The sequence below is a fragment of the Crocodylus porosus genome, unplaced genomic scaffold (genome assembly GCF_001723895.1).
Source record: "Crocodylus porosus isolate Cpor-Errol unplaced genomic scaffold, CroPor_comp1, whole genome shotgun sequence".
NCBI classification, from domain to species: domain Eukaryota; kingdom Metazoa; phylum Chordata; order Crocodylia; family Crocodylidae; genus Crocodylus; species Crocodylus porosus.
The window spans coordinates 8,057,204-8,084,779 of record NW_017728911.1 but is presented as its reverse complement, the minus strand read 5'-3'; the positions used below and the strand labels follow the sequence as shown (position 1 = coordinate 8,084,779).

The 27,576-nt window shown below is 41.2% G+C and overlaps 1 protein-coding gene across 1 annotated transcript in view; it reads right to left on the bottom strand.

Moving 5' to 3' along the window:
• Window positions 1-3,335: 3,335 nt before the first annotated feature.
• Window positions 3,336-27,576, bottom strand: part of DAPK2 (death associated protein kinase 2) — a 55,765-nt gene continuing 31,524 nt past the window's right edge. The window contains exons 3-9 of the mRNA XM_019533156.1: window positions 19,299-19,437; window positions 14,780-14,909; window positions 12,447-12,495; window positions 11,841-11,867; window positions 7,712-7,864; window positions 6,089-6,134; window positions 3,336-5,055 (exon numbers count right to left, since the gene is read on the bottom strand). Of these exons, the coding sequence (XP_019388701.1) occupies window positions 4,405-5,055; window positions 6,089-6,134; window positions 7,712-7,864; window positions 11,841-11,867; window positions 12,447-12,495; window positions 14,780-14,909; window positions 19,299-19,437 (1,195 nt within the window). The 3' untranslated portion in view covers window positions 3,336-4,404. The remainder of the gene's footprint in view (window positions 5,056-6,088; window positions 6,135-7,711; window positions 7,865-11,840; window positions 11,868-12,446; window positions 12,496-14,779; window positions 14,910-19,298; window positions 19,438-27,576) is intronic.

The following is a 27,576-nucleotide window of genomic DNA, read 5'->3' as shown; positions in this document are numbered from 1 at the left end:
GGTGATCTGATCGTAAAAGGCCACCAGGTTGGTCTGACAGGACCTTCCACTGATGAACCCATGTTGGTTGCCCCTAAGCATGCAGTCTCCTGCTGGCCCCTCCTGGATGTGTGCCAGCATAATTTTGCTCAGTGCAGGTGCATAATACATGCCATGGAAACCAGAACACAATCAGCACCGAAAAACGTTAAAGTAAGTATGTAAAGGCAAACAAAATTAAGACAATGCTAAAGGTTCCTGCTAATTTTGGATACCCACACTAAAGAAGGCAGATATTCAGGAAATGCTAACGACTCACACTCAAAAATCCAGCAGAATCTGCCCCTAAAAATAAGGTAACCCAAATCACACAGCACATTCAAAGTCAAACAGAGAGTGAGGAGTGAGGAAGAAAAAGAAACCCTGAACAAACAAACAAATCAACCAGAAGGCTGAAATGAGACCTGATGACACATCTGCTAATTTTCGAAGTATCATGTCAAAATGGGCCAAGTTGCACCCATTGTATCAGGTTGGATTTGGCCCAGGGAACCTATATAGCTGCCAGCTGATACAGTGGTGTATGGCCTAGAAACACTTACATTTAATTGGGCCAGAATTAAAGAGCAAACAAATGAGGGTTACAGAACAGCATGGAAATTGCACTGGTAAAGTATAGTAGTGGTTTTGCTGAAAAATAATATATTTGAGTGAACAAATTTAGATTTTACACAAAATTCTATACTGAGAGGCAACCAATACTCTTCTAAATAATATACCTAATCACAGGGTACAAAATTACTTTTTAGTAGTTCTACAATTTCACCACAGCACAATTGTTGATTTATTTTACAGTCTCTTTTTAAGAAAGAGACGGGGAGCATAGGAAGGCACCAGAGTCAATGAGGGCCCTTACAAGCTGTACATCATCAGATATAGTTTGAAGTGGTTTTATATCCAGGGACAGCCCCAGAACCAGAAACACCTGAATGTAACCTAAGGATTTATCAGATGTTTCCTGTGCAATAGCCAAAGAAAAGCTTTGCCCTGAATATATGAGCTTAGCTAGTCATGGTCTGAATAGTAGAAGGGGGCAAGTTCCACATCTCTCCTTTAAATGGAGGTTCTTGATGCTCAGAACATCTGAATAATAGTCATCAGTGAAAAACCCTGGAAAATTTGCTGTACTTTATTAGACTGTTCTCTCCTGAGCAGATGATTCAATCTCTCTTGAACATGTGATTCAATCCCATCCAGAGCACCTAACCACTGGAAGACAGTTTAAACAGGTTGGCAGGGTAGAGAAGTCTAATATATACCACTTCTCTGTGGAAGAGTGGAATGACAAAGCAGTGACCTTGTGATCTGCTGCTTGACATTAATTATCAAAGGCATCATGCTTTCTCAGAGACAGTACATCAGTGACCTCCTTCAGCTCAGGGAAGGCACTGGCCTCAAGGAGCAGGTCACAGATACATTAGCTTCACTCACATATACTAAGGAATGGAGTGGCTTGATTCAACTTCCCATCTGCTCTATTCTGGTACAACTGTATGTAGAGATAATCCAAATGGACAGTGATGAGGAGACAGTTTCTCTTCACTCAGCATCTTTTCTTCAGATTTAGAATCTTACTGGTTTTTAAAGTTACTTTTTCAGTATCTGAGGTCTCTCCATCTTTTTGTAAAAAACAAGTTACAGTTCCTCCATAGCATGCAAGACCGATTCTCAGATGGGAGTAGAGCACCAGTTACCACAAAATCATAGGTGAAATATTTTTAGAAAATTACATTTTTAGTAAGTCATAAGCAAAATTTCCTAAGAGACTGTAAACCAGTGAGGCCACATATGGATGATAAACATGCCATACTGCTGAGGAGGACTCAAGGATTGCCTTGCTCCAGGCAGAATGCTTCCTAAACTGGAAGCAGTGTAATCACATTTTGCAGCACGGTGGGTGGACTAATTAGAGGTAGCACTGTCGCTCAGCACAGTCAGTAGCCCACCTAATGCACCACTATGCTACTTCCAGATCACCCAGGGCAGGGCAGCATGCTTGGGGATACCACTCCAGAGCATGTAACTACCATGCAGACATAACCTAGGCCTCACTAAAAGCAACATCTCTTAACATCACTAGGTCACTTAAAAGCTTTTAAAATTGTTACCTCCTGTGTAATATAGAATGTAAACCTCTTGGAGGCAAGCATGCCTCCTGTCAGATCCCACACACCATGATGGTATTATAGATAGTTACTGCATTATTTTTTATAGTTGAATTTTTACCACTTTCCTGAAGTCATTCTGAAAACACGGTGCTTTTTAAATTATTGTTACCCACAAATGAAGCGCCAGTATATTATCTCTACAAGGTTGAAAACAGGGCTGTCATTATAATATTATGAACTATCATCACTGAATCTATTCGATAATTAGTGTCCCCAGAACAGAAGAGTGGGTATTTTCTTGAGAAGAGCAGAGAAAGCTCTACTATGTCTCAAGGATCACATCTCTTTTGACCTTCACTTTGTGTACAGCTTTCTTTAGAGTACTAAATGGTTATGGAAATAAAAGGGATGTGGACTTTTGCCCTGTAAGTGAAAGCAATGGCTGCCATTTCCAAACTGGCTACTTAAAAGCAGCAGCACTGGTGTGTCATCAACATTTAATTCTTTTTTCAGAACCTGGCTGCCCAGGAAAGGGGATGTTTTTGCTTGATTATGTTGTTGCTGTTGGTACCGGTGCAGTGCTCAAAGGCCTAACTAGTATCAAACTGCCTGTAATAGGCAATGTAAACATTTATGGTCCTGGCCCCAAGAGACTTCTACCAGGTACATCACAGACCTAGCCATCCAGAAGGTGTTCTCAGATGCTTTGCAGTTCTTATCAGTTCATGAAACTCCAGAGATCGATTTCTGCACTAAAACAGTGTTTCAGGGGTGTCAGGTTAACACTCAGATTCTTTGGGCCACCCAAGCTTCCAATCAACTCAAACTTGCACCACTTATAAAAAGTTCCTATGCTAGTAGAGGATGCCAGGGTAAAAGAAAGTCCATTATGCTTCCTCTCTCCTCTATCAGAAGTGGAGGAAGGAGAGACATGCACAGAGAGCAGCTGCAGCAAAGATGCCCCTGCAGAAGTTCTTCACTGAACTTTTGCAGCTAAAGTACAGACCCTTTGCTGCATACCACAATGGAACAAAGGGGCCATAAACCAACTAGAGAACTGGGCCCTGTAGAGTTGCTTTACCTGGATGCAAGCTGCATTTCCACAGTGCTGAAAGATGTTAGGCTCCCAGACATTCCCCTTCATGCATTTGATTAAAAGTGATAAAATTTCACCGTCACAGAAGATAGCACCCTGAATAAAGGACAATTTATTGTGTCCAAAATGTGATTACATTTTACGCATAAATACAGGCTATGCAATTCGCTTCTCCTTTGAACCACAGGAATACAGTCCAGGATTCCATTTCAGACTGCCTTTTTTCCTTTACTTTGTAATACATTTCAAAAACAACCCTTCCAACACCACCAGCAGTATCAAGTCCCACAAGGGAGCCAATGATTTGCCTACTTGCTGGATCTTCCTTTTTGTGGAATGAAAGAGGGTCTCTATAGACACTGCCTAATCACCTTCATTAGACTCTAATATTTGCATGACATAACACACACACACACACACACACACACACACACACACACACACACACACAGAGTTACCCAATCATTTTATTACAAAGTCTCAATGCTCTCTTTTGAAAATAATTACTCTGGTACATGACACTTGGCACACCTGATTTTATGAAGAGAACTAGATCTTTAAAGAAGTAAAAAATAAGTATCTTAGGATGTTAAAGGACTGGCTCTACCCTGAATAACTGGCCTCAAAATAATAACTTGTACCTTTCCTTCAGCAGCAGTGATTTTCATGGAGATTTTCACAGTACAAACTGATAAATCACTGCATCACTTGCTCCAGTCTATATGGCTGAATTAACTTTCATAAGTATTCTCAATTATCTGATCTGCATGACTATTTCCTTTATCCAAACAAGGATGTTACCATGATTTTTTTGTTAGGCTTTAAGGCATGTGGTAACTGTAAATAAACATTTCATGTAAATTACCCATTAATCTTCAGGACTGGTATATTTAACATTTCATGGTAATGTTAAAACAAAAAAGCTTCAGGGGCAAATGAGCCTTGTAATAATGTGATATCAACTCCTCTAAGAGTTCAGAAACTAAACTTGTCACAAGAATGTCATCACTAAAAACACTGAAGAAGTTTGTGCAACACAACAATATTTTGTTTTGATGCCTACATAATGTTTTTCTGCTGAGGTAACAGATATTTTTACTGCTGTATAACAAGACAGACAGGAAAACAGAGACCTTCCTGCATTAGAAACCCAAGTCACCATTATTGACTTGAGTCTGAAACATCAAGATTCAATCCTGCAAGGAATTCTTCACAGCAGGATCTGTTTAACAGCTCCATTAGTGATTCATTAATATCTTTGTTAAAAACAGAGCCAAAGTTTCCATTCATAGATGCTTCATTTCCATTCTCCTGCTGAAAATTACTCATTAAATCCTGGATCCAACTGAGTTCTTCAGAAAGTTCCCGACTCAGAGACTCATATTGAGATCGTAGGTCAATGTATTTCCCAGTGACACTTGCAAGACTGGCACCTATAGTCTGGATATCATCCTGCAGATGTCTCTTCAGAGATTCGATTTTACGGTATTCATACTTAAGCTGAGAAAGCTTGTGCCTCACATTTTCATTTTCTTCTTTGTACCAAGCTTCTTTTTCATTATAAATGGAAACCAATGCATCTATGTCCTCCTGCAAAGAATCGTGAGACACAGCTAGAGTACTAAAACCACGTTCCATCAGAGAAATGTCTTCTACCACGTGGGCAAAGCGCTCAAAATTGATGTAGGTGTTGTTTGGTGGCATACTTGAATGGCACTTTATGGTGTATTCTTTCAAACGTTTTGTTTTTAGCTGTGTATTCTCAGCCTTCTTGTTTTCTTGGACTTTTGTCTCTCCCTTCAGCTGATGAGTCTTCAGACAGAAGAATCAGTATTACGATTTTTTTTAACAAGAATTTCAACTACTTGAAATTCTACACAGCAAAGGATGCAAGCTGCATTTCCACAGTGCTGAAAGATGTTAGGCTCCCAGACATTCCCTTTCATGCATTTGATTAAAAGTGAAAAAGGGGGTGTGACATTCATTCCCACATGGTAAGAATAAATATATAAGAGGACTGTGGGCTACTTTATTGCTAATTTTGTGCAATTAAAACCATTAATATTTGTGACAAAATAAATAATCCTGAAAAACACACCATTCCATGTTTTGTACACCACAATAAAAATGGAAGTTTAAACACCATCATTTGTCATGCCAAGATTAGCCAAATTTACTTTCAATCAGAGAAATGCAAGCTGTGCTTAGGACAAAACACACACACAACCCAAGTAACATGCAAATCAAGGTAAGTATTAGCTTACTACAGCAGTGGTATTTTTTCACACTGATTTTGGTACATTCTCAACTGTAGAAAACACTACACAAAATGTATGTTGTGTGCTCATGCAAATAGCATATTGGAAAATAATAATAAGTTTGTTCTAATACAGCATGCTGTATGCTTATCAATTTGTATTTCAACAATTAATAACAAAACTTTAGCCTCCTTCAACATTTATGGTAATAAAAGATGTTGAAATTAAGGCTTGCAGAAATCCAAGTTTTGCAAAGGACCAAATAGATTTTTACTGTATGCCTTCTAGCCAAGGATCTTGAAACATTTGACACCTGGTTCTTCTGCATAACATGCCATGTAGACTCAAGGCATTATTATTCCTTTTATTGGTGCATGAAATTGAGACATGGAAAGGCTAAAAGGTCACTGTGAGGTTCAAACTGATTTTTGAAAGCCCACACCCATGGCAATTTTTTTTTGCTATTTAGGCAATGGCCTTCAGTGTGGAAATATGAAATCCCATACAAATTCTATACTAGCTTATCCTGAATTATTGTACATCAATTATAAAAAGAAGACATAGGCACTTTCTGTATTTGATCTTACCGTTATCCAAGGATGGGAGAGTGCTTCCTGAATTGTGAGTCGCTTCCTACAACCAAACAAACTTAAATGAGAAAAACCTTAAATGTTAGCCCTTCTTAATACTGTTCCTCAGATCTATAAAGTGGTCATCAAGCAGTGCCAAGACTCACTCTCAACTGTCATGGCTACATTTTCCCTCAGGGCAGGTGGTTTGTATACGTCTTAGCATCTATTTTACCAAGCTTTCCAGTCAAAATTGCCAGCACTACTCACTTTCCCTTTATTAAATTAAAGTTTTCACCTCTCTTACCCTTCTGGAAGAAGAGGTAAAACGTTGCTTTCTTAATATTTAACATACCTAAAAAAAGTGGATTCTTCCTATACAAGCTCAGTCTGACTTTTTATGAATCAGTTTATATCATATTAATTGCATCTAAAAGTCTTTAGAGCTCTTGCTATCAAATCTCCCCTGGAGCTGGTGCTTCCTGAAGGCAGCAATATTAGGAAGGATACTTCAGTTCTAATCAAGAAATCTAACTGCCTTCTGTCCCATGGCAGCTCTGCTGACAGTACACTATCCATCTCCCCCAGGAATAACAGGCAAAAATGTGGCATTACCCTTGCAGTTGGCAATGGGACAAATATCAACAGGGTGGTCTGTCTTTCTTAGAAGATACTGGTCAGAACTATGCAAAACATTCCTATCAAACTTCTACCTGCTGCAGCATTTGATGAGGTATGATGTACAGAGATGTTGGCAGAGGTATCTGACCCATTCCCTCAGCTGGCCTCCTTGCTCTTCTCCCTATAAGCCACAATGGCTGCCTTCTCATTACTGGATTTTTAGGGGCCCCAGGACACAATGATTGCCTGCCATCCCACGCCATTCTGCAGAAGAATGGTCCCTAGTCTATTTTTCACGAAAAATCAGATGACCCCCTTCCACTCCTACAAGGTGATTATTTAAAGGACTCGGCACAAGACATTTTCCTATTGTCATAAGCAGAGCACCTTCCCCCTACTACAGGGGTGGAACTATAGGAATAGAGCCCAGGGATATTCAGATTGCCAACACTGGAAGCTCAACTAGGGTTGAAAAGTCAGGGTGCTCAGCTGACACATTATCTATCACAAGTATTGAAAACTCTGGATGCTTCATTCTATCCTCTGTTTGGTCCATTTTTATACTGGTTTGACTGAGGAAGAATTAAGATTTGCATAATCCTGTTGATGACATAAGAGGCAGAATAGAATATAGCTTCTCATATAGTGTCTTTGCAGCTGCAGAAGGAAATGGAAAAATTCCTCTGCAGTTATGCTTTGAGGACTATTTTGCTTCCGGTTTCACCCTGCAGAGTTCAGCAGGGACTGTGGTGCATGAGATAGCAGCAGTTTAGTTGCAAGACTGATTAGGAGGTCAAAACATGCTTTTAGCTTTAAACTCTTGGTCTGTGCATATATTAGCCAGATACTCATGTTGCTGTTACTATGGGAACATCAGGGAAAAAGAAAGAAGAGCATCTCAGGCCACATACACATCACTCTGAGATGGTGACATACTTTGGAGAGAAAGCTCTGTAAACAGCCTGGCATGCTCAGTTTTGCCTGCATGAAAGGCAAACGCTGTTTAGTACCTTCTCTTACCGTGTATCTTTCACCAGGAGTTTCTGGATAAAGTCTTTTGCCAGATCACTGGTGTGACTGAAAAATTCCTCGTCAAATTCATAATTCACAGCTGTGATGTTGGCAAGAGTTTCCTGCTTATTTTCTCCAAGGAAAGGTGATGCACCACTCAGCCTAAGTAGATGGCAGAGAAGAACCATGTTTTCAGTGGAAAAATAAACATCAGCAGTAATGTGACTAGAGACTGTGAAATCACACTACCAAGATGTATGAATGGGTCTCTGAGAAGACAAAACATTTGGGAAATAATGGGCCCCATTTTGGCTAACTGCATACCTAGCTACAGGTCAGACTCTCACTGCATAAACCCCAAGGCAGCACTTACATATGCCCATAGACATCAACAACCCAAATGGACAGACTTTCCCAACACTTCATTCCCATTCAGGTGGCTGCTGCCCAGCATTGACATGGTCAATGCAGATGCAGAGTATGTGCACGTGCACATCCACAAGAACACACACACGCACATGCACATGCACACGCACACGAGCATGCACCACCAGGGAAATAAGACCCTAGTGGACCTCAGCAAGAAGTCTGTGCAATGGTCTTTTTGGGGTGGAAAAACTCCTGACCTCTGCTGGTTTTTGGCTGCAGGTTCACTAAAAATTACCTATGCACACTGAGCATCCACAGCATGATTCAAGAGGACTATTTCAGTACAGTATATACCCTACTGGCAGAATATTCTACAGAAAGCTCAGCTGCTCAGATATTGTGGCTTTGCCAAGTTTCTGTAGGATGGGAAGGGGCCATGACATTTCCTAAATTCATTCCCAAATCACAATACAGTAAAATTCAATAGGTTTTCAATTCAGTTGGCACTCTGCTCCATGCCTAAAACTTCAACAATACAATGCAGACATCATCAGAATAAAACGGCATTCAGCAGTCTTTATTTAGATGGAAAGAGCTTTGAGTCTGCTTGGCATCTCTCTCAAATGCAACTGATACCCTTCACCATTAACCTCTGCCTCACAAAAAGCTCATATTACAGTGCTGTGTCCAGTCCCTCCCCATACCCACCACCAAAAAAAATGCTGAGTTGTGGAAGTCAGGAAGTATTTACAGGAAATGTTTATAACATGGAAATAGATCTCATCCCATTTTAAAACCTCCTGGAATATTATTATTCTTGCCTACCATGTTTGGACTTTGTTACTGAAGACTCAGGATGCGGCATGCTCAAAACAGAGATGCAACAAACCTTTGAGTCTGATGAGTGCCCTTACATTGCTTCTCTAGCAATTTTGCTCCCAGTGAAGCTATTCTATATTGTCATTTTCATTGGGGAGCTTCTGGAGGAACACAAGACTGAAATGGATCTCCTGGGTCAGTGTGTGCAGTCCCCTGATATCTCAATGAGACCTCAATAACAGCAAATCTATCTGCTTAGCAAGGGCTTGCTGAGACAGATGATACAGGTGTATGGGGTTCTCAAGCACTCTCGGAGTATGGAACACCTCTGTATTGATAAATTGTTTCATCAGTGATCACGTAAAAACCCAGAACTGTGACGATTACTGACATGGTTCAGTAATATTAGGTAAGCCTTTTTAGCCGTCCTTGGTGCAGTATTGTTTGTTTGCTCTATTCGACTACAGTACAGTTTATCTCACTGCCTCCTCCTGCTTCTCATTTTATTTTCTTTGCTTCTTTGGAACAAGAAGAGAAGTACTCATGTGAAAAGCCAGTACTCTGTGAGCCACCAGAGATTCACAAAACATAACTGGAGAATTTCTCCCCCAGAGTCTTTGGCCATATTTTTTTTCTTTTCCTTGCCTCATATTGTGATACAGCTGAATCTGTATCTTCCCACAGATTTTTCCCCAAGTGTGCACTTGTGTTACATAGATGTTTTACATCCTTGAGGAAATTACTTCACCTTAGTTTCTACATCTGTAGATTGGGAATGATTCTCAAACTTCAAATTACTAGGTATATAAATGCAATCTTGTTACCCTGACTCAGTGTATGTAATCACATTGCCATCTAGTGGCTAGCTCCCATGATGGTAACTGCCAACTAAATAAACAACTGCTTTGGCTCCTGCGGAAGTTGCTCATATTCCTAGTGCCAGAAGTCTTCATCTTGATCCCTGCAGACAGGTTTGGGGTTAATAGGTGGCGTTCTTATGCAAACATATATGCTATCTGATCAGCATTTTGGCATTCCTCAGAATGAAATATACTGTGCAATAACAAAGGTATGTTTGTGTCAATACAATTATAGAACTGCATTAGATGTATAAATAAAAAAGTATATTATATGCAGTGTCATACCTGGAAACCTTCCACACTAAGGATCATGTCATAACTTCTATTTCTTTTTAGAAAGGTGTTCCATTTCTGAGCTTGCAAATTGTGCTCGCATTGCAATGTATACTAACCATCTGGGTCAAAAACATTTAACAGAAACTGCCATATTGGCAGGAGTACAGGTTCACCCACTTTATTATCTTTCTTCCACCAATGCCCTGCATATGATGTTGTTGAACAAGGGGAAAATCTGTTATAAAGCACCTGGTTATTTGGCCATTACTGTAACTGTAAGACAAATATTCTGGGCTGTTTCTCTTTAGCTTCCTGTTTCCCTTTCTATTCATTTGCAAACAGATGTAAATAGTAATTTATGAAGACTTTGATGTCCTATCAGGTTCAGATGTGTAACTTGATGACATAAAATGCATAAATATAGATCTGGATAGTTAGGAGCTGCTCCTTTGCTGACGTGATATAACCCTGAGTGTGCCTCTATCTGAAGCATAGGGGACAAGGGACCTTGTAGCATTCAGGTTACTTTCTCAGCATAGAGCTGAGCTGGGAACAACATGAAAGCTTGAGAGGAACTTTAATTCTGATCTGTTTCTTTGCTTACTAGAAAGGGATTCCTCTTTCAAACCTCTATATCTGCGTTGGTTCCAATGCTGCAAAACTTGATAGTGCAAAATTTCCAAGAAAGCCAATTACAGCTCCATGTACAGCTACATAATCTTGCCCACTGAGTTCTGTGTACAGGAGAACACCCAGACTGCAAAATCCAAGACACAGGATGGGATTTTCAGCCTAGAATGCTCTTATTGAAGTAAATCAGTGATTTCAATGGAAGTAGAATTAGACCAATGTCTACAGAGCACTGTTGAAATTCTTGCCATCAAGACACAGAACATGGGGCGGTTGACACCTCCCATGTCCTGAAGTCCAGCCCTTGCTTTTTAATCCCTTTCACAAAATCACCAAATTCCATTTTAAAATTAAGATAGGCTGTGTGCTCCCCACCGTTGTTACTGGCAGGTTGTTCAGAACCTTCCTCTTCTAGTGGTTAGGAACCACTGTCTCATTTTCAGACTAAATTTATTCATGAACAATTTATAGTAATTTGCTCTTGTGCCTACTTAGTCTGTTAGTTTAAATACCTCATCTTCCACCATGCCTTTTATCCTCCTGATGTATTTACAGACAGTGACCAGAACCCCTTTTAGCCTCTGTTTTGCTAAGTTAAAGAAGCTCTGCCCTCTCATATGACAGGCTCTTTATGCCCCCAGTCATCCTAATAGTGTGTCTCTGCACCTTTGCCAGTTTCAGCTCATCTTTCATTATCATGGGTGACTGTTATTGTACATTATATTCCAGTTAAGGCCTCAGCAGTGTATTGCCAAACAATATTAATGCTTCCTTAACACCACCAAAAAAACTTGCCTAATGCATCCTGGGATTGTATTTACCTTTTCCATGGCTTCATCATGTTGTTGGCTCATTATCATCCTATAATTAATTTAATATACCCTGTTTTTCCTCCTTTCGATCATTCCCAACTGATGAGGTCTCTTAAAAAAATAAATGCTTTCTGGTGCTCCTTGGAGGCTTTTACCGTTAATTCAACCCATATTTATCATGTCTTAGTTTCATTTGCAACCTGTCTCTTTTTCAAAGATCAAAAGGCCACAAGATATTATTTGTTCATCAGTCCATTTTCCCATTCCTGCTGTGCAGCAATTTTCCTACGTGACTGATGAGAAGAACTGCTTTTCACTAGCTTACAACTTTTTAGACCTATTTCCACACGGTGGGTGTAATGCTGTACTTACAGTATGTAAGTGATGACTCCTATGCTCCTAGGAAAAAAAGAGAGAGACTTGAATGTAGGTTTTATAAACGTGAATTCTAGAATACGTATAGCAGTCAGGTGTAGCTGTTAGACTGGCAGGTAATCATGATATTAATGGTAATTCAGAATCTTACAATAAAATATTACTTCTTCATAAAAAAGGGAAGGTTGTTCTGGATACAGTATAACTTGGATACTTATATACATGTTTATGTATATAAGGTCATGTTGGCTTTATGGTAGTAGAAGTAAAAAGAAATGTCATTAAGGCAGACTGGATTAGTACCCCAAGCCCGCGCTGTTTACAGATTTTATAAAGCTGACACAAGGCACTGCAGGGGCATGTCTTTCAACAGGTTCTCCAAAAGTAGCTAATCTGGGAATGATTTGTAATATAAATTAAATTAAAACTCATAATAGTCACTAACAGGACTTTAAATATTTTATTCAAATATAGCATATAAAAAAAGAACAATAGACAGTTGTTTTCTTGGAGGGTAGGGGCTGTTTGATATATAAAGAACAGGGCAAATCTGAAGAAACCAACAGGACAGCAAATGAGGGAAAACTTTAATTCGGAACTTACCACATATCTGCAGCTAGCCCAAGTGGTTCATAATTTACTATTTCCGGAGCTATAAGGAACATTTAATCAAACATCAGCAACTGATTGAGAAATTATTTTTAGCAACACAAATCGTATGTCTGGGCAAAGAATTACCTCAGTTGAGAAAGAGACCGCTAGTTATATGAGGCACTTTCTGCTTATACTTGTAAAGCTATGCACATCACGGTAGGAATTTAAGCTCTTGAGCACAGCAGAACTAATTCAGTCACTGGGAACAAACAATGATCAAAGAAGGTAGGTCAAGGTCAAGTGCTTTCAATGGCACATGAACATTATTCTTTCACCAACACAGTATTTCTCAAAACAGGGATCCCAGTATCCCTTTGTTCAAGGGTCTGAGTTGTTCTTCCCATTCTTTTTCAGAATGCCAGTTCACTAATGTCATTACTACCTGGCCTTTACTTAATAAATGTGATCAGTTACTAAGCAACTGTATGACAGGGGATCAAGATTTTGTTCCAGACTGTTCACAATTCATTATTACTCATGGCAAACATTATTTTAGCATGTGCAGAAAAAAGGTCTTCTAACTGAAAAACATCCATATATAGGACTGGAATCAGGCAGACTGAAAAATAGTAAGTTATTGAGGTGTGAAGAGGTGTCTATTAATCCTGCAGGCATCAATGTTTATTTAACAGCCTCATTTATTATCAGGGAGAGAAAGTAAATTAAACTGTGGAGACTTCTGATTGGAAGGTGTGGAAAGGGACGTGGACCAGGATCAGATATGATCAAGTAGCAACATGAGAATTAGCGTGGAAAAATGGCAAGGAGATATTCAGGGAGAGGAAGTGTTACCTAGAGAGCAGTGATTCCAATGCAGGTATATTATTACAAGGGATCCTGGTTTTCTCTGTTTAAAAATAGCAAATTTAACACCCTCCCCCCAAACCTGTGTTTTTCCAGAATTAAAATGAAATGCCAACTCATATATATCTATCTAGATGGATAGATAGAGATCAATATATCAATTGAACACAATGTTTTATTGATATATTTACAATGTTAAAGCAATTTGGAAGCCTAACGTTGCCTCAATCATTATAATAAAATAAATTCTAAATGCCTATATATTTTAGTGTTTGATTTTTCCCATACCAGCTTTGCTCACTGGGATGCAGATCCAGCTGCAGTGGAGCACTTTGTAGTGCTAAGCAGGCCTGATATGTGGATGGCCTGCCCCGCCACTGTCCATGCTTTTGCCCCTCACTCCCAACCCGCAGTCCTCTGGCCCTGCTGGTGCCCCCCACTCCCAGCCCACAGCCCCCTGGCCCTGCTGGTGCCCCTTACTCCCAACCTGCAGCCCCCAGCCCTGTAAAATATGAGGAAGAGGGGGTGGGGAGGTACAGGTAACAGGATAAGGGGGCACAGGCCATGCATTGGGAGAGCAGGGTGAGCACGATGATGGGCCGGGGAGGAGCATGTGCCTCCCTAGATTTCTGCTGCCACAGCAGGGTGTGGGGCTGCAGCCAGGCTGAACTAGCTCTGGGCAGGAGCCACCTCTGCAGACCAGTGGGAGGGATCTAGCGCAGGAGGGACTGCTGCACTGCCTTGCCACCCAGTTGAGGCACAGCAACAGCATGGAGTTGTGCATCCTGATACTGCCGCTTGGCAAGGGGTGCCTCACCTGGGCGGCCATGACAAAGCAGCACTCCCTCCTGTGCCAGGTCCTACCCTCTAGGCTGCAGAGGTGGCTCCTGCCTTGAGTTGGTACAGCCCAGTTGCAGCCCTATGCCCTGATATGGGTGCAAAAATATGTGGGGGCACATGCCCCGTCCCGCCCCGCATTGCTTCTGCCCTCCCCAGACCCAGAACACATGGCCTGTGCCTTCTCCCCATTCTCCTCCCATATACTTACCTGAAGGGAGCTGCAGGAGCTGCTCTCCACTGCTGCCTGGCATGCGCATATGCACATGCCTATGCCCCCCCACTTCCCCTGCAGCCCCAAGTACCTCCTTTCAGGCTGAAACTCTGTCAGCCTGCAAGAGGAAACCCATGGTTTCCTGGGCTTTTCTTCTTTAAAGGAAAAAAATCTACATTTTTCTCTTTTAAAGGATAAAATCCGTATTTTTCTGTGGCACACAGAAAGCCCGGATCCCTGCTTATCACATGTGTTTTACAAGTAAGTGAAGAAAGCCTTATAGATGCAGGACATCTCACATGTAATAGTATGCAGAGATCATAGGTTTAGGAGGGTATTGGTGCTGCTGGCTTCTGTCTAACTTCAGGAAGGGCTTTCTCACACTTTCCAATTGAACATACAACAAAGAAACCACCTGAACACTCACCTACAAACTCCGGTGTCCCAAAAATATTTTTAAATTCTACGCCATCTTCTATTTTGTGGGCCAGGCCAAAGTCAATGAGCTTTATGTGTGGAATAGGGATATTCTGGTCTAGAAGCATAATATTTTCAGGCTAGAAGTAATTAAACATAAAATTTTAGTTAGATTATTAGTTAGTAATTTTAGAGATTGAGATCCCAAGTACAGTCCCTTAAATCATCTTTACATGCTTGGAACATATGCAAAATTGTAGGACAAGTTAGAGTGTGCATGTGCAAACACATGCACACACATACACTCTCTCTCTCTCTTTCCCCTACTCCAGTAATGTAGAGTTCATTGTTTTGCTAAACATATTTATGGAATTTGACATTCAGCATCAAACAAAACTGTCTGAAGTGTTCAGCACTTCCCCTGGGGCTCTGGGGACACACACAGTGCCTGCTCCAGCTGTTCTGGAACCAGTGCTGTTCATGGTTCCAGAACAGAGGCCAGGCATGCCTCATGAAGTACGTTACATGTAGTGCAATGTCTGCTTCAGGGTCCTAATCATATGGGGCACCTATCCCAGCCACTCTAGGACGCACACTGCATGCATCATTAATCTTGGAGTGGGCATTGCTAGTACTGGATTTCACATGGAGGGTATGGGTGAGGGTCCAGGGTCCATGGGCATTTTGGCATGATACAATGCTGGGTCACTTCTATAGCCCATGAGGCCAGATGAGTTTGATACCTCTGGTTTATAGTAATTGTATCCGTCTCCACCAGTGGTTTAACACTGAACAGATACCTTAAAAGGCTGGTCTCAAATGGCCAGATACCATGTGAGAACGTTCTGGAGGGATTTGGGGCTCCATCTGAAACTAACCCAGAAGAGAACAAAATGAAAATAGTAACAACAAAGAAAGTTCAGATTTGGAATTAATATCTGAAGACCCCAAAATGGAAGGGGATAAGATTGGAGGTTCTAGCTCATGTCCAATAACTAGCTATTATAAAAATACCGGCAATATTTTGCACTGTAACGTGGCCAAAAGCAGAGAGTTGAAGTTGGCAAAGCTGGGAAATAAAAGGCACAGTCATTTATTTCCTCAAGAGGAGGTTTTGACTCTATGCGCTCTACTGTACTTACCTGATATTTCAAAGTATTAATTTTCTACTAGCTTTCTTAGATTCAATCATTTCCCAGCCCTCCTCCAATTTACAGGCATTACAACAACCTGCCTGGCACAATTTGGCTCTGATGAAGAGCTCCAAAGCATTAATTTTTCATATTTTACTCATAGCCTGGGAGCAACAGTCAGAGAGTATGATTCCCTGCTGGCAGCTACCTGTTGGTTTCAGAGTAGTCTACTGTATGAGGAGCAACTACTAATAAACATTCTCATTCCACATTGAGGGAAAGAGGGTGTATGAATAATTTATTTTCACAGTTACTGAACCAATATGATTTTAGCTCCAGGCAAACCATGCTGGGTTTTTTTTCTAGAGATTCAGTGCAGTAGGGCTGACAGGACGGTATGTTGCAGATATGTCATGGAAGTGCATTTGGAACAGTATTAGAGTCAGCATAGTATATAGGACAGGAAGGTATTTGGCATGATCTCTGCATTTGGGGCTAAATCCTTAGCTAGTATACATCAGTACGGCTCCTTTGTAGTCAATACAGCTTTGCCAATCTATCCTGGGGAACTAGTCCTTAGTGTTAAACATAAGTATTAGTTATTAATTAAATAACTATCAAGTTAATAAGCAGGCCTCTGGATTTGAGCAAATGGCAAGGTACAGGGTATGCTAGCTACTAGCAAGAGGTCAAGAGAGCAGATTAGCAAGGAAGGAGAAGCACTAGGAAAAGTGGCTTTCTGTTTGATGTCAGAACAACACACTGTACATAGATTTCCTTTGTACTCCATTTATATATCTGGGTAAAAGTATATGGCCACCCTGTTCACAGGATAATTAATGTTTCCATTATGCAACATTTTCCATCCACAATTTAGTTTTCTTGATGGCTGTAAAACGTACCTTGCCATGTAGTACTATCCCAGTAATTTCAACAGAACTTCAGCACAAGCTGATAGTATTACTGATGCAGTGTCAAGCTATTTGGGACTGTTATTATGTTTTTATTGTTCATCTTTGTACAGTGCCAAGTACATGAGTAGTTAAAGGAATCAACAAGAAAACCCTTAGATACTTTTCAAACAACATGTAAAGGACAAAGCCCTGTCCTGAAGAGGTCACAATGTCAATAGGAAGCGAGTAAATGGAGGGAACTGAATGGACTAACAAAAAAGAGCAACTGAACAAAGTTCTTCAGCATTGGATCAGTTCCATGATTTCATATATACATATAATCCACCTAACTTTGCATTATTCCTATGAGCAGTGTTACGACTTACAGGACCCTTAGGAGAAGAGAGTTTTCAACTGTTATAGGGCACCTGTATACATACAGGGAGGCTGCTCCAATGTGCTGTAATCACAGTATGTCAGAGCAGACTTGATTAATCAAGTCTGCTGGAGTGTGGTAATTACCATGCTCCAACAGGCCCCAGCATCTCACATATTAGCATTCCCACACTGAAAAATGGTGGCAAGTGTGCTTTCAAGTTAGTGCCTCCCCTGCCATTTTTCAGCATGGGAACACTGATACACAAGATGCTCCCAGCCACTTTAATTAGAACAGCTCTCAGAGCCACTCTAACTAAAACTTCCCCCCACTCCCGAAGCACGTGTATAAATGCCCATAGTGTTTAAAAAATGCTTTAAATTAATTTCTCCCTTCTTCTGCCAGGAGTGTATTGTCCATCTCCATCTGTCCAATGAGCTGTTTGTTATAGCAGCATTTGCTTTTCAGACATTGCCTTAGTCAAATCTTCAGCAAAGCTATTTAAAAAATAAAAAACAAACAAGCAGGAAAACCCCCCCAAACTTGTTTTTCACATTAGTCCTCCTTTCAAGTTTCTGCCAACTTTCTACCTTTATTTAAAAAATTCAAATCAGTAACAGTGACAGAATAATTATAGATCTCCATTTCCCTAGTTGCATTATTGCTCAAAAATACATGCCTAGCTTAACACTGCAGAAGTCCTAAAATAAAAATGAGATGAACTATTTCTTCAATTCTACTTTAAATCACTTTCATTATTAGTAAATGATAACCTATTCATTTCCATTTGTTCATTTCTGTTCTTCCTCTAATGTCCTTATTGACCACCAAACATTACTGACATTGAACATATACATTTCAGTAGTCAGAACTCAGCATGGGGAAAATTTTACTCTAGCTCACATTATTAGTTTATGTCACTCCATATTCTAGTATTTTTCTAGGATAAAGGGCAGACACAAGCATTGGGACACAAGCATTGTGGCTCTCAAGGTAACTAGCTGAAACATAAGAGTATGTGTCATGCACGCACCCCCCCCCCCATATGAACCCAAATCTGGATAATAGTTCAGTTGCAACATGTATTTTCTAACTGTAACAATCAAGAACTATATTATTACTGATATAGTGCCAGGCCCTTTAGCAGCTTCTTTGTATCTTCCTAAAGTGCGAAGCATACTGTCAGGACTTGAAGGATTTATATAGCTATATTCCCAGGTACTTATGGAACATGTATTCTGATAACCTGGGAACATACTGATTCATGACATGAGCATCATGGGAACAAGGCACCAACAAATTTAGGTTTCAAAATAAGGATAAACAACATGTGATCTAGTCTAAAACTAACACTTCAATTACTTCTTTTTTTTTCTTTTAAAAAGTCCTTCACTCCTCTGTCTTGCTTTGACCTTTCCTTACCCTGTATGGTAAGGGACTGTACATTTTATATGTAGCTCTAGAAGTGGCAACGTTTATGGCAGTTAGTTCCACATTCCTCATGTAATTGTAAACGCAGCTGCTATTGTTGTCTATGTTATGTGTGATAAAAAAAAACTAGACAATTCTAGCTGGACTGGAAACAGTATGTAAATATGCACAGAGGAAAAATGGATTTAGGAGGAAACAGGCTTGTCAAAAATAAGTCTCAGGATAAGAATCCAGTATTTACAATGCAAATATTGCAATATATTATTACTAAATTCAGTTAGATTACATTGCTTTGATGGGACTATTAAGACCAAAGAAAAATGAACTTGGGCAGTTTACTAGTTTGTGAGCTCTTCAGGGCAGGCACCATACATCTTTTCATATGTCTATAAAACCCAGATATATTTTGGGCACCAGTACAACATAAACAGTAAGGAACAGTAATGTTTGTAAGGTTTCTTCACCATTAGAAAAAGGTTAGATCTTAGGAGAAGGAAGGCATTGCTGCTTACCAATGAGAGCTGCCAGTTCTATTCAGTGCAGAAAGCCAGTAAGTCTTAGTTCAAACAACTAGTCATTCTGCACTTCAGCTTTATTATTACCTGCTGTATTTTATGTATTCTCATTCATACAATGTATTATACAATATATGCTACAATATTAAATTAGCTAGTTGTATTAGATTAATATGTTTACCTTTAAATCAAAATGTGCAATTTTCTTGGAATGGAGGTAATTAACACCATCCAAAATCTGCTTAATGAACCTGGTTGCTTCCTCCTCACTCAGAGACTCTTTCTGTGCTAGGAAGTCAAAAAGTTCTCCTCCAGACACTCTGTAAGACATGCACGGAAACCTCCCGTTACATACAGCATAGTAAGGCACAGACCAAATATAAACATAATGAAATGGCAGACTAGTAAACCCAAATCCTCTTAGAACAAGAAGTGTGAGCCAAGAGATGTAGGTTCTATTCCCAGCTCTGCCCGCACTTCCCCTGCAATGTTGAACAAGTCAATGTCTCTTTATACTTCAGTTTCCCCTTCTGTAAAAACAGAACTAATATTTCCTTACCTCAGCATGCAAGGCTTCATTCTTTGATACTCATAGAGCACTCTGGGCCTGATCCTATTCCATGTATTGGGCACCTAAGAGGATTTTGGGGGCTAAGCATGATTCTGTTCCACTTGAACAAATCCCTGAACATCCATTAATGCATCTACCTTTTGTAACAAACAATCATTTTACCCTCAAAGATGAATTATAATAAGGCGGTAAGAAGTGGGGAAGACTCACGTGCATTTTGTATTAACAGTTTTTCAGAAACTTGACCAAAGTGGAACAGGATTGCACTTAGGCACCTAAGTCTACTTGTATGCCTAATAGTTGGAATAGAACACAGTCTCCTCTGAGTTTCAGCTAAAAGTCCTTTAAAAAAGGCATAGTAGTGGTAATACACTCAAGCACAATTATACTATTAATAATCTTCCTTTTACATATTGTAAAAGTACAGCATTGGTAAAGAATCACTTTCACTATCTTGTACCATCATTAACATGAGGCAGTGAGACCTGCCAGCAGACTACTTCATTTTCTATGAGGTGCATGAAGAATGCATTGGTACTTGCTTGACCTGTAACCAGTGGAGAACTGTTTCATGCTGGCTGAATTTTTTAAAAGAAATGAGCTTGGAAAGTTCCATTAACTGTTTCCCCAAAACAAGGATTTGTGAGAACAATGCTCCAGTTACTATTTGGATCATTTACATCAACAAGAAAAATGTTATTTACTGCATACAATACATCTGCTGCCATGTTTTTCTTCTTACACTAAAAATACAGCAACCATGGTTCTATATGGCAACACACCAAAATATCCCAAGATGACAAATTATCCAGTATTAGTAGTGCTATTATTTTGCAACTTTGACATTTATATATCACCTAACTCTTTCTGTTTAACCCTGGTCATGCGCAGCAACATAGTAACAGAGCATTCATGGGCTTTCAATACATATTCTTAACTAAGGATTATTCACTGCACAAGGATTCTAGGATACAACAGTGTTTTGGAGAATAAACCATTGGCATTACTGCCTGACAACAGACTAAAAAGTGATGGCTGGAGGATTCAGATGTTGAGTTAAACACAGCTGTAACTCCAGGATAGAAGCAGCTTATTATTTTTCTTGCTGCTCATTCACATTGGTGAAGGTACTGGTAAATACTGGTCTGTCCTCTGGTTCCTGTGGTCTCCATCTACTGACAGAAGATATCAGAATTCCATGAAAAATTCAGCTGCAAACAACTCAATGAAAGGTTTGTCAATGACACAAAGGACGGAGCATGGGCTTACTTTTTAGCTTGTGCTGTTGCTGTGGGCGATAGTGTATTTTACTTTCCCAGAGCCAATAATTTACACAATGCTGTCTGCCTTAGTGTGCTATTCACTGTGCTATATTTCACAGCTGAAGCATTACTAAGCAGTAGGATGTAGAACATGGGACACTTTGACCTGGGCAGGAATTGCTCAATATTTTGACAACTAAACAAACCTCAGATGATCCAGGAGTTTGACTCGACTGTTGGCTAGGGCCTCATTTGTACTTCCTCTTCTCTGGAAGATTTAGTCTTACAGCCACTGTCTCTTCTCATTAAGTCTCCATTTTCCTTTTAGATGACATTTAATAAGCCAGCAGGAAAAGGTGCTGGCCAGATCATTCTTCTTCAGCACTGGCCATTGTACTGGCCAAAAGAGAAATATTGCCTTTTTCCCATGTAGCAGCAGTTTTTGGAACCCTGTGAATTATTTTAGATATGTCTAAAGTAGATCAGTGTTTTACCAATTTATCTTCCAACTCTTTACAAAGTCAGATATTTTCTTAGTGCAATCAGCTTGTTCACAAAGAGAACACAAGTCTGATTTCTTTGGCTGCCTCTGTTCAAACTGCTTTGGCGATGTCCTTTGACAGATACTGGTGTGCATCTTTAGGAAGCAGCTCCTGGGCTTTTTTCTTTAAATCTTGCAATCTTAACAGTACAAACACACTTTTACCTTCCTTTTCATGTGAGAAATCTTCTAAGCTCGAGGCTCATCATCAAGGGCCATTTGGCCTAGAAAAGTTAGTTTGAACAATGGCCATCCTTTTGTGCAACTTCTTTACAATATTAAGGAATTTCTTTGAATGGTTGCTCAGACTGGAAGTTTCTTGCCACACAATCCCACTAAGACCCCTTCATTGCTTTCAGACAGTGACCTAGAACATTTTCACATCACCACTTGAGACCAGGCTTTAGTACCTCTTGCCATAATATCTCCATGGGCCCATTTGATAGAGCCTTGGTTAACAAAGAAGAATCTTCCCCTCTTTCACAAGGTTGTCCCTGAGCAGTATGTTCACTTTCTCCCTCTTTTCTGGATTTTCTCTTCTTATTAGCATTCACACTCAGCTTGATTCAAGGCAATGCTCTGTGAAGTGGAACAGGGAGAGAAAATTTCCAAAATACAGAATGTGCCAGAAAAATAACCTGCATCTGTACAAGTTTGGTGATAGTTCAGCATAAGCACCATCATCAACAACACAAGACAACACCACAATATGCTCTGGAGGTTGAAAGCCTTCTCCAGAGAGATCAGAGTGCTTTATAAATAGGAACAAGTTAATCCTCAACTTGCCTGTGAAACAGGGGAAACTTGGCCCCATGTTGCAGAAAGCTTAAGTGACTAGATCAAGGCAACATGTAAGTCAATGACAGACGTAAAAAGAACCCATTCTCCAGACTGCAGCACTGTGGGCAATTATACACATGCTTCAGGAGTGGCAGAGGGGAGGGGAGGGCACTTTAATTAGAAAGGCTCTCAGAGATGCTCTAATTAAAGCACCTGAATCTTCTCATACATCAGTGTCCCCATGCTGAAAAATGGAGGCAGGGGCACTTTAACTAAAGCTACTTGAACAAGCTTTAGTTAAAGTGTCTCTGCCACCATTTTTCAGCATGGGGATGCTAATACGCAAGATGCTGGAGTCTGCCGGAGCATGGCAATTACTACACACAGTAATTTGATTAATCAAGTCTACTCTGATGTGCTGTAATTATAGTGAGCAGATCGCCTCACTACACATGTATAGGCACCCTCTGCTTTTACTGAAGGAAAGAACAGCAGTGTGTACTCCAAGGACCCTTGAAAGAGTTTACTAAGAAAACATCACCCAAGCTGTGCTCCTAAGCTCAGGCACGACCAAGCAGAAGAATTCAATCCCTCCCAAATGCACCCAGTTTCCCAGATGTGTCTGAGAGAAGTGCATTTAGACAGCCACTGCTGAACCTCTAACCAAATGCAGCTTGCCACAGACTGCTCTGCAACAGGACACCCAGAACCTCACCAGGAATTACAACTTAGGTACATCTATCCAACTGTATTTTTTAAACTGGCAGCAGGAGTAAAAAAAAGATGTCTTCCCTTTCCCTAGACAAAACAAGCCTAGAACATCCCACTTTTCCCTCCCCAGGACTACTGCTCTTCCCCACTGGACAGCTGTCACACTCTTCTTGTGGTGAAGGACAATCGAGATACAGCCACACGTAGTAAAAAAGAAGTGAAAATGCTGCTCTCTCCCCTTAGAAGCAGATGATTATTTTCTTTCACAAGCCTCAACATCTACCAAAAGTATGGATTGCTGTTTTAGGGTTAAACACAAGATGGCCTAGGGCAGGCCCCAAGAGCTCAAGAATGGAAGAGAGGGCATAAGGAGCTACCACAGATCTTTCCCGTATAGCCCCCAGGTGGAAAAGCAGATTGTGGACCTGAGAAGCTAAACATAAATAGTATCAGCTGACTTAGCAGTGCTCTTCCTGTCCCTGAATCTCAAGTGAAATGTGCTTCTGCAGAGTAGAAGCAGCAGCAGTCATATCTACTGTGTGAAAGGGACAGCCTGTATTTACCCAAATCCAAGACAACTTCAAATTTAAGACAATTCTCCTGATAACTAGATTCTCTACATGGAAAATCTAATTATTGGAGGGTCATCATTTCATACTTGTTAGGGGCATCTTAAATTCATCCTCCCACCACTCCAGTGAAGAATGCAGAAGAAAGCAGTGATTGGGGGGGAGGGGAGCGAAGAGCAGGGCAGGCAGCCTGATTCCCACCCCTTGCCCCCAATAACTTGCCTCCTGCCTGTTCCCCCTAGCACTTGCCCCCTGTTGCTTGCACCCCCTAGTGCCAGCCCCCCTGTGGTGTCTGCATCCCCACCACCTCTGCTATGCATAACTGCCTGCATCCCCCAAGGGGCTACTGCCTTACCCTCAGTCACATCACTGGCTCTGATCTCATTCCAGACTGTAGCACAGAGCATATAGTGGTTCCAGAGTCAGGCAGCAACACCTGTGTAGACAACAGCTCTGCCCCCAGCCCCAGCTCCAGCTCCAGCTCTGGGACTGGGTCAGAGTTGGAGCTGGGGCTATTAATGCCACAACTATTATTGCTTTGCAAGGCAGGGCCAAGGTCACTGTTTGATCTATGCCCTGGGGTGGAGTGGAGCCAGAGCTATGACTGAGGGTAACAGGAAAAAAAGTCTTGTCTTGGGTTTGAATTAATACAGTAGCTGCCCCATTTGAGCCAGCAGATTTTAGCTGGGAACAAATACACCTCTATAGCTGGATACTGGAGATCTTGCCACAATACTATAACAGCTTCTTATTAATCAAGGTTAATCAGTCTTTTTCTTGAAGACAAAGTCCAATGAAGGTAACAGTAAGTTCAACAGCACTCTTGCAATAGAGCCTAAAGAGATTAACCATAGGGAGTGTCAATCTCTGACATCAGAGTCAGGAATGAAGGCTTTATGTTTACTGTTAAGATGTACCGTAATTACCCTGATTTACAGTACTTGTACTGCAGCAACACCTGAAGGCTTCAGGTCAGAGCCCCATTGCACAGGCACTGTACAAACAGGAAATTACAGTTCCTTCACCAAACAGCTGACAATCCAAAACACAAGACACACCAGGTAAACACGACAGATAACTAGGAGGAGATAGGGGGACTAGAGGACAATGAAAACAAAAGGATGTTTTACCATTGACCATCTGTCAATCAACTGCAGTATTAACAATTCACAGCTAGCCTTGCCCTCAAAACAGTTTTCTCATAGATCACAGCACAGGCATAAATCTGTATCCCCAGTAGCAAAGACACCCTCCCTTGACTGCACATCCCATGGTCTACTTCACTCAAGAGATGCATAAATAAGGATGCAGGGATGCTCATCATAAGTCTCACTTCACCTGTCCAATCACAAGGCTAAATTAATCCTTTAGGAAGCTCTATAGGTTTTAATGGTGGTCCCCTTGGAGATCAGTTCATTATTTGTATCAGGGCAGAGCTCAGGGACTCCCAATCAGAGATCAGGGCTCAGTTCAGACAGTTAGTTCTGCCTTGAAACGCTTGTAATGTCTATAAATTGGGTGATTGTATCTCAGTGACTGGAAATACGTTCAAAGGGTTACATTTTTTTCTTACTACTACATTTTAAAAAGTTGCTAAAGGAGTCCTTAGCTTTGTACATAAATCTCTCCAGTGTCAATATTTACACTCAGAGGACTGATGGGAAGGTAGGGGGAATCTCTGCCTTCTCTAAAGACTTCTGTCAGATGTTGAAATCAGAAATGGGACAAACATTAAGAGGCAAAGAAATCCTTCCTCTCCTGCATAACTCCTTCAGATCCGAACGTATGGCCTTACACTCCCAGATTTGGGGTCAACAACCTTTGGCTTGTGGGGTGGATCTGGCCTGTGGAGCCACTGGGATCCTTGTGACTGGGTGGCACAGAGCTTTGCCAGTGACCTAGCTGAGCAGCAAGGACAAGCAGCAGTGGTGGCAGCAGCACGTGGGTCTCAGTGCTGGCCCTTCTTGGATCCAGCTGGGTCATTCTGGCCTGCCGCCCCAAAGGGTTGCCAACTGCTGTTTAGGGGCTGCTGTTTGACATGCTCCCTTGGAGCTATGAAGCAGTGAAGAGTCTGAGTACTTTTACATACACTGCCACAAAGTAACTTGGTAGAAGCGGATGTAATTCAGTTAGATCTACGTAAGGGAATGCATAAGCAGTCTTACAAGCAAAAAAGAAAAGGCATTAATTCCGAAGTTATGCTGTTATTTTGGGGGCAGTTTGTGTGCAGAAAAGCCCAGATGCTTAGAGCTTCTTCTATTTCACTGCTTTAAAAAAAATCTTGTAGAGACTGGGGATTTCTTTTGACTAATAACCAATTGCAAAATTTTCTTGAAATGACACTGAAACAAACTGTTAGCAAATCTCTTAGTTATGCAGACAGCCAAATATACTGTGTTCATCTCCACCAAAAACCCAGAGTTCTAAGGAGCTGATCCTCCTATTGAATCTTCAAGGCATGGAGTACTTGCTTGAGTCAGTAAGGTATCTGTCTGCAGCACACAGCAGAATGGCTGACTGCAGAGCTGGAACAGAATACTGGCTATAATACAATCAACACCATGTGGCACCACGTGGCCACTTAACACTGTGAAGAATGTTGCACTCCCGTGTGGTGAGCTGTCTGCATAGTTACAGGGTGATTCTCATAGAGGTTGTGGTGACACATTTAGATTGGTGATGATCATCTACTGCAGCGGGGCCAACATTTTTGGCAGGCACAGGGAACTCAGTGAGTGCTGGGGGTAGAAGTGGGGGAGTGGAAACAACAGCAATGAGGTGTGGGGAGGGGGAGGGAGAAGGGGATGAGACCATTTTGGTTATCCCACTCGCCTCCCCAGTGGTGTGGCACTGCACTACTTGACTCCTGTAGCTGAGGGAGAAGGGGAAGGGAGTGTCATTCCACTTGCTCCCCATGCCCTTCAGCCCCCAGATACACTGCTTGGTGCAGCACTGTGCTGCCCAGATACTGTGGCTGGCCTAAGCAGTCCAAAGCTTCCCTGATGTGGCAAAGACCCCTGATAGGGGGATTCTGGCACCCACTCATAGTTGTTCCCCACACCCCACATTTGTTATGCTATTGGGCAGGCATGCCACAAATCAAATCAAGCTGAGCTCCCTGCCAGAGTGTCACTCCAATCCTCTTCCCCTGCCTAATCTGCTGCTCTGCTCTGTGCTTCCTACCTTGTGCTCTCTGCTGCTCATATGCTGCTCTGTTTACTGATCCCTGTTCTATTTACTGCTGTGCTACCTATGCTCTCCTGCATCTGCTGTGTGCCACATGTTGGCCACCCCGATCTACTGCATCAAATACTGTAGTACTTCACTACATGTGGGCCATAAACAAATGTAACAATTGTATTGCTATCAAAAGGTACTGATAAAAGCTGTTATGATGCAATGATTATGTCTGCAGTATTCTGTAGCAACGCAAGTCTTGGAAAACCACTCCAGTGTTAACCCTGCTTCATCCAAGGGCAAAGTTAGGGCGATTTAGCTTACTTGCATCTCTAAGGGATCACACAGATGTAATGAGTACAGACTAACAGCTGCTGCATGTTCCTGCGAAGCAGGTCTCCTCCTCTCCCTTAAAAGTGGCTACAAATGTACACTTGGCCCATACCCTTGGTCAGTCAAGGCATTTGAATAGATGCTCATTCTAATACCTTCCCCCACCAACTGTACAATGGGATAATCCTGTCAGACACTATTGCTGCTATACGATCTAGTGTGTGCCTCTCTGTCTGCTTCCTCAGCAGCTCTACAAGAACAGTTTTCTGCTCTGCTGGGATATATTAATTGGCCTCCCATCAAATTGCTGCCTACAATCCTTCCATAAGCTAAAGTGACATTTACCTTCATGCTGGACTGGCAAACATCTTGGCTACACAGAACTGAGCTCCCCTGATAAGTGACAATAGCATAAGTAAGGCAGAGGCACTAGCCCAAGTTGTTGATCTTGTGGGGAGGGATGCAAAAAAAACAAGCCACTGCAGGTTTCATAGTTTCATAGTTTCTAGGGTCGG